The sequence below is a fragment of the Haplochromis burtoni genome, unplaced genomic scaffold, assembly GCF_018398535.1.
Source record: "Haplochromis burtoni strain Fernald_Lab_line unplaced genomic scaffold, NCSU_Asbu1 Contig_83, whole genome shotgun sequence".
Lineage (NCBI taxonomy): Eukaryota > Metazoa > Chordata > Actinopteri > Cichliformes > Cichlidae > Haplochromis > Haplochromis burtoni.
The window spans coordinates 646,312-664,942 of record NW_024582444.1 but is presented as its reverse complement, the minus strand read 5'-3'; the positions used below and the strand labels follow the sequence as shown (position 1 = coordinate 664,942).

At 39.4% G+C, this 18,631-nt stretch overlaps 1 protein-coding gene across 2 annotated transcripts in view; it reads left to right on the top strand.

Annotated features, from left to right (window-relative positions):
• The window catches only part of nsg2 (neuronal vesicle trafficking associated 2), a 46,988-nt gene that overhangs the window by 21,515 nt on the left and 6,842 nt on the right, over window positions 1–18,631 (top strand). For both annotated transcript variants that reach the window (XM_005926400.3, XM_005926399.3), the window contains exon 4: window positions 17,372–17,482. In XM_005926400.3, coding sequence (XP_005926462.1) covers window positions 17,372–17,482 — 111 coding nt within the window. The remainder of the gene's footprint in view (window positions 1–17,371; window positions 17,483–18,631) is intronic.

Sequence of the window (18,631 nt, the reverse complement as noted above, 5' to 3'; positions counted from 1 at the left end):
CTTTGGTTGTTGTGGATCTTTGGTCTGGCTTCCAGTTTTCCCACTTACTCTCAGAATGACTGTGGAAAATTATGACATCCAACCAGTCTGTTTAGCATATTTGTTCAAATTAGAATCCAATAATGGAAATTTTCTCAGGAAGTGATTTTGTCTCAGTTCAAAACAGACACTGGATTTTATATGCATGAGGAATGGTAGTTTATTAAAGCCTAATGTTTTAAGATCATCTTTTGTGTGAGTTATTTCTATATATTACTCTTCTTAAATGCATTTTTAAATCATTTTCACATTAGCTCCCAGTATACTAATTAGGAGTTGTACATTTTATGGTAATATACTGTCTATGGAGATTAGTAGGTACATAACAGCTGATCAAACACTATTACTATGGGCTGTTGTTCTTGCTATGCTTTGCAATAGAATATCTGTGCAGTACTATACCTGTGTGACATCACCTAAGATAGTGGATTTAAAAGTGTAGTGAAATATCTCATCTGATGCACAGTTTTAAGTAAAAGTGATGATTGACGGGATCATACAGCCTTAGACAGGGCTTCTTTTATAGCACATGACACAGTAACATGACCACATGAACAGATTTGTACACAGAAACAAACACCTGTGGTCAAGAGGGTGGTTTGCGAATTTAAAAATGTATTTACAGCGTTTTGGATTTGAATTCACCTTACAGCCCTTGCTCCAAAAGATCTATCATTCTCAGCCACAAGACTGTCTCATAAAATGATAGTACGGAGATCATCTCTGGCACTGTGGATTGGAAGAGGGGGGAAAGATTAGTCTAGCACAGCAGGGCAGGGATTGAGAGATACAGGTGTATAGATTGATGAAGGGGAGAGTTGTGTTGTCCAGCTTGGTTTCTGGCTCGCTTGTTATTCAGAAAACATGGTGTAACTGGCCAGCTTTTTTCCTCTTTACACACACTTCAAACCCACTCACATACATCAAGTGCTGACACACTCACACACCCAGATAAATGCCAACACAAACTCGCTCGTGCGCAAACATGCACATGCATAGACACGGGTAACATGGCGGTGCCATGACTGCCAAGCCGAACACGCTCGGTGCCAGCAGAATTTAGCAGGTAGCAGTGGGAGAGGCAGCTATCGTCCAGAACAATTATCCCGTTATTACCTCCATTTCGCCTTCAGATAAAAGCTTTGCTGCATTCTGCCGCCTCCACAGAAGGCCTTCACTGTTTGTCAGGTTGGAAGTAATTACTGCTGTGGTTTGACGCCTTACATGGCCTCCTGTTCCACGTATTGCTCTTCCTTGTTTTGTACGGATGACTAATAGTGCACTGATTGTAGGGAGTATTTGCAGCCTTCTTTTGATTAAACACCCACACTCATGCACTCGCGCACATTTGAACGCCAAACCTTGAACGCCGGACCTTTAGTACTGTTTAAGCCAAAAAAAAACAAAAAAAAAAACAAGAGGGAGGCAGGCCAGATGCTTTTTTGTTGATTAGGGAGAAATTTTCCAAAGCACACATAATATTGTATAGAATCATCAAAAATATCTGCAGTACAGCTGAGGCCAGAAGTTCACGTGCACTTGACATGGGCATGAATTTCTTGGTCATTTGGGGCTTTTAAGGATTTTTTTTCATGATTGTGCAGCGTACACCTTTAAATGAATTTAAAAAACACGAGTCAAGTGCACAAATTTGAATTTATTTTCGATTGTCTCCAATCCGCACGGAGTCAAACATATACAAACACTCTCTTAAATATTTTAAGCGAGTAAGTAGTGCTGAAGGTTTTGCAATGTCTTTTAGCTTCACAAGGCCTATTAACGTCTGGTTAGTGATCACGACTGATCGATTAGAACAACGGGAAAGTCCAAGGAGGTCAGTAAAGATCTATGATGAAGAATTAAGTAATTGTCAGGTACACAGTTCCTCCCCTCGCTGACACCTGAAGTAGTTAACATGACACTGAAGGACACTTTAGGAGGAATTTAAAGAAGGTCACTGACGTCTTAAACAGTTAGAAATCTTACCTTGGCCAGTGTACACGTTAGCATTAGCAACTTAATTATTAGCACGTACCCGTTAGCCGCCTTAGCCACCTGTTATCATAAACCTAGCGGCTAGCGGACTGACCGCACATGGAATATTGAGCTGCAACGGAGCAAACTATGGACACATGGAGAACCGGGCGGGTTGCTGGCTGTGCAGAGCCAACTACTTTTTCTACTATTACAATAATTTATTTTTAATAATTTGTTTCTTATTTTGTTGTTGTTTGCTGCTCCGTTTTTCTTTATTTTAGCAAAACTATACCACACATTATCCAAAGTTCATTTTTAACATTTCCATAATGGTCTTCTGTATTAATTAAACTATTTATTTTGTTTATTTATTAGGAGGTAAGAAGCTGTTTGGCATTGGCAGAGAAGATTTGGCAAGTTTTTCATGGGTGCAATTCAAATACTCTGCTGCTCACACACATTTTACTTACAACTGTGGCACCACGTAAGGGGAAATAAACAGGCTTTCCAAAAGTATTTATTACAAAGGAGCATTGTTTTAAAACCAAACATATATTTCCTTAGTTTCTGGGCTAAGTTTATATGATACAGATGGGTCTAGTCATCCTTGCTAAGTCGGGACTCCGCTACTGGCTCCACATTTAGGCTCCAAAAAATCCTCAGAATTTCTTTTTCTTTTTTTTTCCTTTTACATATATATATATATATATATATAGAGGCAGACTAGGAGTTTGTGCTCTTGTCCTCCATTTGCCTCGATACACCAACTTCCTCTTTTTTCTCCCCTTTCCATCGTTTCATAGCTAACCAACCACTGGCACCAGTGTGCTCACACTCTCAGCAAACTCTATGCTGGGAAGTAATTTTCACCAGTTCTAACACAATCACACTCACACTTCTAACTGTGCCAGTTCCCACTGGCAGATTATCACAGACACATTATTATTTCAAAACTGGCTTCTGATAAAATAAGCCAGATGTGATACCTAGATCTTTAGTAGACACACATACACACACACCTGAAGTACTTACACTCTGTCATTGTTAAATTATGAATTGGATCATGCTGTTGTATTCACTTTGGACCTGAAATGAATGTGTGATGGTTGTATTAGGTTATGTGTGCTGAAAAGTCAGTTATTAGTGTAAAATAGTTTGGATACCTCTTTATGTCTAACCTTTGCACAGCTCCGTGGGGGTGTACGTAAATCTTCATATGCCACTGATCAGGTCAGTCTGCTGTCTCAAAGGCCTCAAAGTCGACTTGAGTATGAGTTAGTTGTCACTGCAAATACTGTAGGTCCCCTGTGCCAGCTACCATATGAAAGACTGACAAACAGGCTGGACAGACAGACAACTCCACGTCTGAAAGGCAGCAGCAACGAAAGCCACGTAATGGACAGACATCGCTGCCCTGTGAGTGGTATTTAGGATGATTTAGAGGTCCAGATGGCTTCCCTTGTGCTCTACTTCTAGTTTCAGTTCCCATATCAATAGGGAGACAGCATTTGAAGTATACCTTCCCTTAAGGTACTTAAGGGAAGGTATACTTCAAATGCATTTGAAGTATACCTTCCCTTAAGGTACTTAAGGGAAGGTATACTTCAAATGCTGTCTCCCTATCAATTTCAGCAGATATAAGTATATATATGCATAAATCATCTCTCTTATTTAATCAGTATACAAGGAAAAATTAAAAGTGCGTGCCCTTTTTTATCTTAAAAAAGGGCACGAACAATCAATCCAATTTGAGACTACAGAAAGCAAAAGTGAATCCTGAATCCATCCAACCTTGACCATCCTGTCTTGTTTTTATTCAAGGCTGCAGAGGCAGCTGCATTCATACTCTGTTGTTGGACATAATAACTCAGTTGTAAGGGGATGCCAAGACGAAAAAGGATGTCTGAGGCTGATCGATGGCCAAGTGCATGCAGTCTGACACTAATAAATCTCTTGGCATTCATATTGCGGTTTCAGCCTGACTTGTTTAAATGTTCTGTATCAGTTGGTTTTGTTTTTTAAGTCCACCGTGGTACAAAACGGAAATCCACGAGTTCATTGCTATGAAATCTGATTCAGTTTTAGATGTAAAATTAAGTTTCTTTAGGCTTAATTGGTTGGTTAGAGATTGCCTGCGAATGCAATTATCATCTACCTCTTTTGTTTTGATAAATGGGAAAATGTGTCAGAGTATTATAACAAAATTTGGCTGAAAATGTTTCCATTGCCCCAGGAAAAGTCCTCAGTGTTTAGCGCTGATCGAGTGGCTTAAAAGGATTTCTTTGTATGGCAAAAAAGATGACATTCTTTTAAAACCATGAATCTAAATCTGCATCTGAGTGTAAAATTTAAGATTAGTAAGTCAGATTTTTAACTGCCAGTGCAGACAGCCGCTAATGCCTCGGGACTATGCAAAAGCAATTAAAGGTGAGCATCAAATAATTTTTTAATGTATCAGATTTGTCCCCAAAAGAGTAATTTGATGAGGATACACAGTTGTTCCTAAAGGATTTGCTCACAACCCTGGCTTTCTCTTACTGAGACCATGTTATTTTGGTGCTTAAATTTAACCACACATTTACCATAATGATATCAGATCAGAAAATATTTTAAATTAGCTGCAGGAATTTGTTTGAGTTCTTGTCTTTCACAAGAAATGCCAGATTTTAATGTAATCTTTACAATCAGGAATACAAGGCCTGTAAGACTCCTCCAGCGATCGCATTTCTGCTGCCTCTTAACTTCTCAGTGGCAGCTGATCGAGTTCACGGGCTGCCAATTTCTGCAAATTGTGCAGCGTTAAAAACTTAAAAAAAGATTAAATTGGAGAAAAAGCCAAGCTTTGATGTTTCCATGTTGGGGAGGCAAAAAAAAAAAAATCAAGTGGAGGAAAAAAGTGAGTGGCCAGTGTGCTCCCTGTCCTCAGCCTGAGTTGTCCTCCTGGCTGCTGGTGTTCTGACAAGCTGAGCCATGGGAGCAATTAGGAGACAGACAGACTGCGGATGACTAGTCTGACCCTTCACTTTATACTTCTCTGTTGCTTCCTCTCACTTTAACATCTGTCCTCCAAATTGATCCACCTCTCACTTCCCTATGTCTTCCTCGTGGTGTTTTCAGACTACAGACACCAGTGGTATCACTCTTATCCGGTTGTTAAGTGATGATGTGACGAATCCTACTTCCGGGCCTAAAGTAGTCTGCGTTTAATATGGCTTTTGTGTTGTTAACATGTTTAATGTTTTGTATTTTCTTCTATTTAATCTCAAAAAGCTCCTAAAACAGTCAGTGATCACTGTTGACCTCCCTCGGCTTTTATTACCGCTAATCATTTATTTAAGCTCAGTTTTTAAAACCTTAGGATGTAACTACAGCCCAGCCCATGCAGCAGTATATGAATGACTAACCTCGTATTGTGGATGGATTATCTCAGTTGTTCTCCTGGCTGAAGTTTGGTCCTTTTACAGCATCCTGCCATGCGATTACATTTGTTCCTGACCACCGAGAACACTCACGTTAACTTTTATCGAGTGGAAAAAAAGTTAGCTTGTTTATATTATGCTAACATAGCTGTGTCGCTAGCGGTCACGTAGCACATCATTATATACCAGCTAGCCAAACTTCAGTAACCCTACAAACGTCACTGCTGTTTAGTTTTCTGTCTTCATTTATGTTGGAAGTGATAACAGAGCTGTACGTTTTAATTTGTTTCCAAAACCCTGCAGTCAGGACATGCTATATTGTATTTAGATAGAAGCTAGCGAGCTAACTTCCTGCTAACTTCTAACTCCGTTAAATGTCATAAATTCCGTTTTCATGGATGCCTGGATGTTAAACTCAATTGTTACACCTGGTAGAGCAGAACGCTGATCATTTTATTAAAGATGAAAGACTTTAGACAGTTTTTCAACTCTCAGTAATGCCATAGTGATCGTTTGATATATGGACCTGCAGCGGAGTTTAGGCCCAGACATGGCTAGTGATGTCAGACCTAATGACCGGATTGCATCATCACTGTAGGACACACAGGACTGTAAACTACAAGTGAGGAAGTAATTATTTGCTATTATTCTCTGGTAAAATATTTCTTAAGATAAGATAAGCAGAGCTCTGTGTAATAACAAAATTATTATAGTATGGGAGATATATAATAAAAATACTACTGCTACTACAGCTCATAGAATTATATACTGCTACTGAAAAATTAGGACAGTGACTTTTTACAAGAGATGTAGAGAATTCAATTTAGGTTTATTTATGTGGCACTAAATTGTAACAGCAGTCACCTTAAGGCACACTATATATCACCAGGTAAAGACCTAAAGTATTCTGGAGAAAACCCTTTAAGTCAAACTGTTGTCTATGAGCAAGCATTTTGTGATGTGGGAAGGAAAAACTCCCTTTTAAAAGGAAGAAACCAGGCTCATCGATGGGAAGCCATCTGCTGTGACCGGTGTGTGGGATGAGGGGAAGGAGAAAAGAAAATAGAGAACATAGAGATGGAAACAAAACACTATGGGAGAGAGTTTCACTGTGATGCAAAGCATTGAAAGAGAAAGCAAGCAAGTACTTTAGGAAAGTAATCTCTAATAGAAGATAGAAATTTACATACAAAACAAGAATGGGCTAATGACTTGTGATTGACAGCTAGTTAGCTAATCAGCATGCAGTTTCATACCACAGATAATCCTCGATTTTGAAATCGGGAAGATGTAATTTTGATTCAGTGTTGCCCAAAATGTGGGTGTGAGACCATAAACCCAGCAGGAAAACGTTTACAGAGGACAAACCAGAAAGGCTCGATTAATGTTTAAGCCACTTCTGCACTGGCTTCATTTTTCCTTTCTCAGAAGCTACGTCCACATTTTATATTGTTGTACTCAACAATACAAATAAATATATACTCAACTCCATTTTCGGTACCAAGAGGGGCAAAAATTGCAAAAAAATAAAATGAAGAGGCAATATTTGCTTGCTCATAGGAGGTTTTGTGATTGTCGGGGTTTTTTCACCTTGATGTGACTGTTAATAAATAGAATTGATCATAATCCTGATTATCTTTCATGCCTAGCACCACGTTACCATTTGATTTATAGCCATAGCTACTAACCACTACCTTAACCTTATCAGGCTGTTAACGCGGCTTTTGAGTAATTTAAGCGTGTTTAATTTTCGTACCAGACGTGAACGACTCTACAACTTTGTGTCATGGCTGAACGGGTCATCCTCAATGTTTTCTGCTTCTGTTGGGGTCCCGTCAGTGCGTAGGTAAAGCATGTAAATCACACCCAAAGATCTCAAATAAATTACTACAATTAAAACTGTTTGAGTTACTGTATGAAATCCCAAACTAAATCAAAATTAAAATTTCTTTGGGTGAACATTTTCCAAAGATGAAAAATCCCAGGACACATGGATACATTTTACTTTCACTGTGTTACACGTACACACAAACGCGTTCATGCACACACATCCGTGCGCATGCTGAACAAATGCAGGAACATAAAACGTACCCAGGAGACTGAGAGCTGGGGATACATTAGAGTAATGGACCTTGTCTTGCGAGGTAAACAGCTGTTTAGAGGTGCGCTGTGTGTTAGCAGGCAGGTCCCATCATTAATAATATCTCCTCTCCTGCAGCATCTTCATCTAGCAGAGTAGGAGCTGATTAGCAAACCTAATCGAGAATTTCAGTCTCCTCAGGGATTTACTACGGATTCATGATTAGCATTTAAGTGTTTTTGTGTGTTCATATTATTGAGGGTGCATTCAGATTTGTTATCATTACTGATTAGTGGCTCTCTTTCCGGTGGACTGTAGACTCACATTTTAGGGAAAACAGGTTTCTGGACTTTTATTCAGTTGTTTTTTACGTTGTGGGTTTGTTTGTATTTTTGGCCTCTTTCACCCTTTCTGTCCATTTTTATTTCTGTCATTTCTTTTTATTCTAACCCACCTGCTATTTGATTTGGACTCTATACTCTAAGAACCTTCTCCTCCGTGTAACATCTCTAACTAATACGCAGTGCATACAGGCAAAACCTTTGAAGTTCTGTCTCCATAGAGACCTCGCCTAATTGGGATGCATTATCATAATTAGCACTCATCTCCCGCTGAACATGCACTGTCACACTCGCTGCTGAGCTTGTGGATTCTGAGTGAGAAAAGTTTGATGCTCTCTAATGACACATCTTACAGCAAACAGACGAGGAGGTGAAAAATTAACAATGACATTGTCTATAGACACACATCCAAAAAGAATAACAGATTAGACCTGAGAAAGGGCTTTATCATCGCTAAAGTTAGCTTGCTATAATCCTAAATGTCCCATTTAAACACCAGTGTGTAAAGACCCTGTGCTTGTCTCCATAAAAATGGGCTGTGGACACTGCTACGTTATCTTTTAGTGAGCAGAACATAAGTCTTCCAACACAGCATGAGAGCTGTTGGATCCTTTGAGATTACATCAGAAATCTTTGATTATTATGAGTGGAAATGACTAATATGCAAGTGTGTCCTGTGGTTTAACATGATTAAAAGATGAAAATTTCAAACTGTGATGACTACAATCTGCATAAAGCAGTTGTTACACATGTGATGTTCTTTTCATGGGCGAGGAGGGGGGGGGGGTTAGGATTTTAAAAGACTGCTAGTCTGTGCTTGGCTTGTGTACTTTCCTTTCAGCACATAATCCGAGGGATGCAAAGCCTTCTTCATCGTGTTCCTGCAATCCGTTGCAACCGCCAACCTGGTTCAGTTAAAAAGAAAATTCAGCAACTCTTGCTGTGCTTTAATGCAGGAGGCCGCAGAGGACATTGCAAGTGCAAGATGTTTGCAGCTCATTCACCCCCGGATATGCACAGTCAGAGAGAGGGAGATTATATTTGTTCATACCAGACAGAATGCAGGTTTTAATCAGCGCCGTTTTTGCCATATATTTCTGTAAAACTTAAGTTTGGTGATCAAAGACTGCTGTCATGAATATACAGAATAAATAAAGTGACCTTTATTTAAAATTTGTAATAAATTCACCTCACATGCAGAGAAAAACAGCAGGTTTTCTGCATGAATAATCACAACGCAGATGTTCTAGTCGTTGTTTCTGAGAAAGAGCGAACAAGTGTAACTTGTTGACCTCCCTCAAGGAATCTGGGTGCTCTGGGTAGGAGGACTTGCTCCTCTGTGCAAACCTCAGCTGACCTCAATTCAGGGCAAAATCGTGCGTTTTCTCAGGTTGGCATTTTAATAGTTTGTGTTTTTGTCCGAGACATGATGCAACTCGACAGTGGAGTGTTTGGGCTCTGCTGCCACGCTACTGAAGCTGCGCTCGTCTCAACCGGATAACCAGTTCTCGAGAGCCCAAATCCGCCTACATGGTCTCCTTGACATCCCGCTGCCCTACTCCCCAAACAGAGCTGGCTTTGAGGCTTGCCTTTGTTGTATATACTAAAAACAAAGTGAATTTTTCACCCGAGTTTTTTTGGAGAGAAAAACAGAGTGCAGGATTAGAAGGCACAATTGCCAAAATCCAAGTAGGAGAAAATCCATGAAAGAAGAGCTGTTCTTCCTAAATACTGCACAACATGGCTCGACTGTAGTTGGAAAAAGAGTTTTAACAAAACCTTAAAAGTAGAGTGGAAGAAAGAAAGTGAGGATTTATCCATCCATCCTGTTCCACTTATCCTTATCAGGCTCACTTGGGGGCGGGGGATACTGTAGCCTGTCACACGTTCCATAGAGCAAGAGCCAGGGTACAGCCTGGATACATCGCTGGTCTATCGCAGGGCTAACACAGATTGTGTCTGTGGTGCTGATAGTATTACTTTATATATGATTAAAAACAGTATTTACCTTAAAGTTTAATAAAATGACCTGAAGCCTAGACGTCCGCTCCTATTTTTTCTTTTTCAATGATTTTAACCACATCACCTACCATCCTTGAAGTGACAAAGTATTCCGGTAATTTTCTGTCATCATTGTAATAATGGCCATGTCCACATTTATATCGCATACAGTGAAAGAGTATGTTTGAGTGGTGCATTTTGCATGCGGATCCAACCTGTGACCTTTCAGTTATCAGTGATAGCTTCCAACCAAATGCCTTAAAAGGTATCCGTTCACACATTTCATTAGTTTCTGCCTTACTGAACTGCCTTAAGAGGATAAGAGAATATTTAATTTAAAATTATATGTAGCTAGCTGATCCATGGCTTAAAGCATTGTGCATGTGACATATAGGTGAGGGTTTTATTCTGGATTAGGCACATGTTCATCTCTGCTCTTATATCTTTAGGCTGGATTGGATCGTATGTTTCCAAAGACGGCTGAAATGTTAATATATGAAAAAATATAAAAATAAAAGATTAGCTTTGCTAAATTGTGTATTTTTACATTTTTTAACGTACTTACTTATCAACGGAGCATGATCAATAAACAACAAAAATTCAGCCCTCATTGCAAAAATACCGTTTTTCTTTTCCACTTTGTTGCCACGAGTCAGTGTTAGAAGTCCAGTTCCAGTCGCACTTGTTCTGACCTTACTCATAAACAAAATGTTACTAAAGTTCAGATGATTCTGGATTTAATCTGAAAATTCTGTAAAGATTTGCATTGTGATTTTAGCTTTGTAATAAACTTTTAGTCACCGAGGTGATAAAACTTCAAGTCTAGAAGGATTTGGACAAAGACTACCTGTACTTAAATCCTATTAGTTGTGCCGCATGTGTGACAAGAACACCACATCAAATAGGAAGAGCAAGCCGAGTTTCAAAGAGGATTTTGATCTGGAAACTTTCATGGATATTTATATTTGACATTTAAGTCATCTAATTGCTCTTTTTTTGCCTCGTCTGATTTCTTTCTAGTGACGTAGTTTCAGAATTTAACCCACGGGCTGCGTTACAATGGATAAAAAGCACTGCTCAAGTTTATAGTCAGACTTTTAAAGGGTCCTTCCCCACATCCTTTATTTTTGGATGTTGAGTCTGATTGACATACTGGCATTTGCCGCTGACCAGTGACCTTTAAGCTTTTTAAAAAAAATAATTTATTTTTGTAGGGGAGGCTTTCACTCTGCACTAACTCAGCCTGTCAACAACATAATTAATTTCATTAATCAACAAAATTTCCCTTGGGGCGTTTGAGATATTACAGCTAAGGTGAAACTTTTTAGCATTCGAACAGTCCTCATTCGATAGCGTGGCTGTTTTCAATGCTTGTAGCGCCACATGCCCGTGCGAGCGCAGATTCATTCAGCTCACTGCTGAACGGAAAATAATAGATGAAAATTTAAGAGATTGAGCTTCCTTTGTGCTGCTCTTGAGAAGATGTCAGAGGGGTAATAGGAAGATGAATGAAAAGCAGTTATTCATGCTTTCTTCAGCACTGTATTGATCGATGCAACAACTGATATCCCATTGCGTTTGCTGCCCTCCCGCCTGCCTCTCTGTGTGTCTGTCTGTCCCTGCCACCTGCTACCAAAACAGGGAACAAGATTCTACATCTGCCCCTGGATCTCTGTCATTCGCTGTCTGCCTTTTGCCTGCTGCTTTATTGCCTTTGTCATCTCTTTCTTTATTTCTCGCTTTGCTCCCTCTGTCACTTAGTTATCTGTTTTATCAGCGCCGTTTCTCTCTCCTGTCACACACCCACCTTTCTTTTCTCTCCTGCTTAGACGCGCACTTACATATTCTCCTCTGTTCCTCGAATGTGAGGAGGTGTCTGCTCCCCCCATATGGCCTGTCAACTTACAGCAGAGAGTGTGGGTGGTGTGTTGCATTTTAACCTAGCACGGCGTCGGGAAAAAAAAAAACAAAAAAGGAGAGAAATCATATGTCAAATGGTGGGAAAACACACTGTGAAGAAGCACATCTATTTAGAAAACTCACTGCCTTTGAACTTGTGATGCACCGTGCAGCCATAAATAATAAAAGAGAAATGTATTTTGTGGAAAATATCTCACTCGCAATCAATTATTTTCTACAATCCAAAGGGAGTTTGAGAAAATAAGCAGGTGGTGTGTGTGTGTGTGTTATGAAAGATGTGGTAAACAACAGGTAAACTGTAGATGTGTAATCTGCAGTCAGTGATGAGAAAGCCGGGGAGCAGAGGAACAATCCTAATGGATCTTTTATAATCTGCTTTGTTTTTTGTCTTTCTCTGAAATTCACAACTGTTGACAGCTGCCTGTTGTAGAGAAGAACAAAAGGCAGATAGTGAAGCACAAGATTATAGATATATAAATATAAATATCTTTAAGCCTGATTGAAAGAAAAATGACCTGCAGGCCATTTTGAGCAAAAATGCCAAACAGGTCAACAGATTGAGGAAACTATCTCAAGTGGATGGTCTTAAACTACATTCTAGTTTATTCTTTATAATAACGTTTTTACCCCTCTGCCATAAAGGCTGATGAGGTATTGTCGTCACCCAACTGGGATGACAGGTGGGCAGGCACCCAAGTTTGTGAACACAGTAACCCCAGAAGAACGAGGCGATGAGTTGAAATCTCAGTGACTTTGTCAAGGTCAGAGGTCAAATTTTCTGAAAATCACTTATAGGATTTTAAAATAACTATCACAGGCCGTCAGTATTTTTGAAATAGATTTACCAAGAAGATGATGCCGATAGCCTTCGCTGAGTAGTTCCATAGTTTCTGATTTCATTCGTTTGATTTGATTTTGAATGAACGAATAAAATCTTTATTTAAACATGTAAGTTGCAAATGCTAATAAACATGAAAAAAGTCATCTCAAACTGGGTGATGAGCATGACATGAGTTCAATGTACTCAAATGGCCTCCACAGTCACCAGATCTCAGTCTAATAGAGCAACTTTGTGGTGGAGATTTCAATTACGAAAGTCCGTCAGGTAAGTCTACAGCAACTGTGCGATACTGTCATGTCATTAAAAACCAATATCTCTGCGGAGTGTTGCTGCTGGTACTGTAGTGTAGTGTAGAGAACGCACATTTTAACCCGGAATAAAATTAATATAAATTCTACATATAAATTTGCTGAAAGTTTGTTTTTCTCAACGTTGTTGTACTTTACTCATGAGTTCTTATTAGTCTTTCATGTGAGCAAACTGTGGATCCACAGGAAGTCTGTGATGCTTGTCAAATCTATTTTTATTTATTTATTTTGCTTTGTGTGGTTTTAAATGCAGACAGTTTGAGGTCTTTTTCCCTCGGCCCCACCCCCACGGTGGATTAGGTGAAGTGATTAAAGCCCCAGCAGGCACGGTTACCTGTAGCCACCCAGCCTCTGCTCATGAAGCCAATCCTTGTTAAAGACACGCTGTTCTTTATTCAAAGCGCAACAACATGCTGCGCCTCTACCTGCATCCAAGACAAACAAGCGTTTGTCTGTTATCTGTGTTGCACAGCAAACGGGATGGTGGTTGTGTTGGTGGTGATAGTAGTGTAGTATGACACATACTGAAGTGCTAGTGACAAAACAGTCACATTGAGTATACTGAGAAGAAAATGGGATGACGCTGATGTGGGTGCCTTGCTAGAATAATTATAGTTTTGTAGTGATCAAATCAAAAAAAGCCTTTCTCTGCTCTGTTATGTTCTGGTGTAGCTTGTTCTGTTCCATAAATGCGCATTTTGTTACGCTCAGATCAGATAAATGAGTACAGTAGTGTCATCCTATAGCAGCGAAATATTACAGTAAGACAGTAAATAGAAGTTTGAAGCCATTACATGCATGGAGGGAGTCGACTTCCCTCAGCTGAACCTTCTAAGGTTTACTGCAGAGTTCAGCCAGATTATGAATAATGGAGAAAGGTCAGGATAGATTTTTAATGGATTTGCACACCACATGGCCACAGCAGCTGCATCAACAGGGATTTTAGGGCGATCATTTCTGTCACCGAGGGTGGGCTAAATTCCTGCTTGAGTCATCACTCAAACAACAATTAACATCAGAGAGAGACTGAACATAAACATCAACACTACACACTCGGTGCAAGGGTTAATCCCGCTAATCTGTTTTACGTATGTAATATGTCAGGACCTAATTTTAAAAGTGTCATTTAGTAAATAATCCCCTAAATGACTATTTCAGACAAACGGTTCCAGCGCGTGGATGAAGACTCTTTAAATTCCCTCCATTTTTAGCAGCACACAGGAGTGCAGATCTCTTCAGACTCAAGCCTTCTTTTCATGCTTCAGAGTTTTTAAGTTTTAAAGCCCACATGCATGAGCAACTCACATTGCTTTCTTCATGATATGAGGAGCTTTACAGTAATCCTTCTTCTTAATAAGCCCGTTTCATGTGCATCGCTATTCAGGACTTCAAAAAAAGGGGGTGGGTCCTTCGTCAGTCACTCCACGTCTGCCGCTGCTCCCTAAATACGAGTTAGCTATGACTTTCAGCGCGTTCTTTTCACGTTTAGCAGTGCGGGAGATGTAATTTACAAAAAGTGTCAGCAGCAACCGAGGCTGAGAGTCGTGTCCCCCGGTTGACACCAAGTAAACAGTCACTTAGCTTGCGTGTCACTGTCCACCCGCATAACGCTGATGGAGACTGATGATTACAACCGCGCGTAATTGCTCTGACATCTCGCTGTGACAGATTGTATACACAGCAGTAAATCGGGCTTTAACATTGGTCTAGAAATGAAAAGAGAAAATTAGATACGTTCATCCATTATGGAAGAGTCCATATTTCAGCTGACTCCCTGGTATAACTCTGACTTTTAATATTAACGTTTTTCTTTTTTTTTTAGGAGATACAGCTATGTTCATTCAGCTCACACTTACCTACAGCTATCCTTTGTACTCCATTTGCATAATTCTAATTAAATGCTCACTCAGAAGCACCCAATCAGGGTGTCAAGTAGAAAGTAGGAGGAAACAAATCCTTTTATATGTTAATCTACTTTACTACAACATTGTCTAGCCTGCCAGGGAAATGAATATTTCACACATCAAACTACACATTTGCATCAGCATGCAGAAATAAATGCATTACTTCCATCATTTTCGATTAGCTCTGCTTTGGGCTGATATTTGGGCATTTTTCACACTGCATAATGTTTTTGATTCCATACAAGTGCTTGTCCAGGCTGATAACATTTCATTGGCCCTTGTTATTGAAACTGACCCAAACATTATGCTTTGTTTCATTTCTTTTCTTTTAAATTATATTTCATTGAGATCAAGAATATGCAATTTATAGTTCTCTTTTGTACACCCTGTTATTTACAGTGAAAAATGAAGGGCACTTTTCTTTCTTCTGCTTTTGGCAGTGAGCAGCTGGAGAATTTCAGAAATTAAATGGTGGGCTAATTCACTAACTCAAGTGCGCTGACAATTAGCGCAGGTTTGGTGGCAGGAAGGGTTCTGATTGATTCACGTGGATGACTCACAGACAAGACGTCCAAAAACCAATCGATAGCATTTTTAACAACAGAGTGACTGCAGCATATCTCCATGGATAAAAACAAAACAAGCAAACAGAAAAAAACAATACTGTTCTACTTTAGAAAAATGGAAAATCTGGTGTAAAGAACATGAAAGCATGGATCCATCCTGCCCTATTAAGCAATTCAGGCTGCTAGTGGTGATGTAATGGCATGGAGGAGGTTTTCTTGGCACACTTTGGGCCCTTTAGTACCAGCTAAGCATTGTTTAACCCTGGCTCTTTTTACAGGTGCTCTTTAACTAACTGTCATTCTTTTACTGTTTGTGCTACAGATTAAATTAAAATGGCTTCAGAAAGAAGAAAAGACGAGCTTTACAGGGATTTTTGATGTATCACAGTAGCATAAAGCATTCATTAGGTTCTGCCGTCTGAACACAAACGGAAAAATCAGCTCTGCCTAGATTTTACCATGTGCACTTCACATTACCGTAACTCCTCAACTATTCTGGGCTGAGGAAAACATTCAAATGGTTCCTAAAAGATTAGATTTTTAAAATAGTTTTACAGCCAAAATTACTTATACTAAGTGTAAGTCCTGGGTGATAGAGGGTGAAATGCCACAGCCTACCTGAGTGTTGTTACTGACCATGTACAGTCCTTTATGACCACAGTGTACCCATCTTCTGATGTCTTAAACTAACTTAGAATAGTTTCTTGAACATAGCAATAGTTCACTGTAATCAAATGTTTTTCACAGTCACCAGAGGCCACCTTTTTGGTGAAATACACAATTTGTATAAGGGTTGTACAGCAACTGCGTGATGCCGTCAGGCCTGTTAGGAATGTTTCCAGCACCTTGTTCGATCTATGAAATAAGAATTCATAGATACGTATCTTTCAGGACCAATTTAATGCCATATCATTGTGGGCTAATTTGCTTCACATACAGCAGTCTAAAACAACATATACAATACATCATGCACAAACAGAACAAATCTAAATCTTCTACCCCCAACTGGGGGTGGATGGAGGAAGACAGGAAAAAGACAATGAATTCAGATGATGACAAAAATTGAAGGGGTCATTATCCCCAAATCAATTTTACCTGCTTTTCCTTTTATCTGTAACACTGTTTACCCATCTAAATTACCCTGTTGTGGGTTGACTGCCAAGTAAAACAAGCATCCAGCTCACTAACATTATACTGTAGTTCTGCAGTGTGTGGTCACTAATATTTACATCCTGTCATGAACACAGCCTCTCGCCGTGGGTAGATATTCGCTTTTTGCTATGCACTGATACAACTGGTGGGTGTAGTTTGTTAGAAATAGTTCCCACATGAAATTGCTCTCAGCATGGATTGTGGGTTTTTAAACCAAGTGCCAGTTTCATTACAACCAAGAGAGGGCAGACATTTCTACAGCAAGGTCTTCGAAGGTGGGTAATTCACACCAAAGCGATCTAGATGGATATGTAGCACGACAGGCCAGGGATGGTATGTGGAGGCTCGCTGTCACACCTGTCACAGCTTACTGGGATGCTTGAACAGAAAAGAGCTTTGATTCAATCTGAGTTTTTGAAAGAAAGAAAAAAAGAGACCTTTTAGTGACAAAGGTGTTGGTGCAAAATATGCATGTACTGTATCAGAGAAACACACATATATACCTGAACAAAGGTAAACAGAACAGTGATTTACCTCGCTCACTTAATGTCTTATCTTTGCAGCATTGTCACCGTGGGAACAAGGTACTTTTTAATAGTGTCACCACTTGAGTCATTCATCACACATTTCAACAGGAACACCTTGCCTTGAGGAGCTTTTGACCTCAGTCAACAACATCTTACCATTTGTCATGACTACACACACACATGTAGACACGCATTGGTGCACATGCTCAATCTTTCTCGCTGTCTAACCCTAAACCTGCCTCACGAAAACTACAATCGTCCATTATTGCTCTGACCAGTGTTTGTCCTCCCTGCAGGTGACGATTCTGATCATCCTGGCCTTGGCCTTCCTTGCCTGCATTGTGTTCCTGGTGGTTTATAAAGCCTTCACCTACGACCACGCCTGTCCAGATGGATTCATTTATAAGGTAATACCCATAAACAGCCAGTGTTTCATTTTATTGCTCAACAGCACATTTATTAGGAGAGGTGCTTAACACAGTAGCTGGTTTGTGCTGGAATGTGGGTTGTAGATTAGCCTCTTCAGTGCTGAGCAAGCCTGCAGCACACGATAACTTATTATTATTGAGCCATTTCTTAGCATGATTTTTTCTTAATATGTCTATCTTAATTCTTGCACCTTCATGCCTTTTGTGAATACTTGGACTACCTTCTTCCTTTTCTCCAAAACAACATATTTGAGGGTTATCAGTATTCTACAGTAGATATTTTCCTGTCTTGGAGATTTCCAGGTAATATATCAAGTGGAAACACATCTGTCACATCTTAAATAAGATCATGTCAAGAAGAGATGAATAATCTCAATAGCACTGTGGTTTTTCACTACTTCTATAGCACTTGTCTGAATTAATCTGGTTGGTCTCAAAAGGAGACACAGAGTCAAGTAAAAGCCCCACATACTATAATGTCATTTGGTTTATCATGCCTATCGAGGTGCACTTCTTCAAACTGCCCATTCATTCCTCTGTGAATATTGTAATATTTTGGATAACCTAATATCAGGTTTTAGCCTACTACAGGTAAATGAGTCCTTGTATAAAAAAAAACCCCCAAAACAATCCCTGTATCATATTATCCAAATACCTTTGAGTTTCTGAACTAATTTCTAAATAGTTAATGCAATATGTTTGTTAAACCCCTTGAATTTAGGCTTTGAACTGGAAGTCATGCTCACAGGATGTCAAGTGGGATGTACAAAATGATCTGATGTTTAATCAATCAATAAAGAGCAAGATTTTAACCATAATTCGATTAAATTTGTATTATATTGACATCTTTTTGCTGCAGTGCATTGTCATAAGAATACACTGATCAAAATATGCAGCACGTGCTCAGTCAGAGGTACCTGAAAACTCTACCTAAGTAAAATATAGAAGTATTTGTACTTCGGTACTTCCCACCTCTGTGTTCAGTTAATTAGTAAGGCACATCAGCATACCTCCAAAACTCTTCCATTGTTTAGACATTCACTCCTATTAATTATGCATGCACTAAGAAAAAAAATACTTGCAGTGTTCAAAGCATGGTCTTCAAGTCTTAAGCATACAGAAAATTAA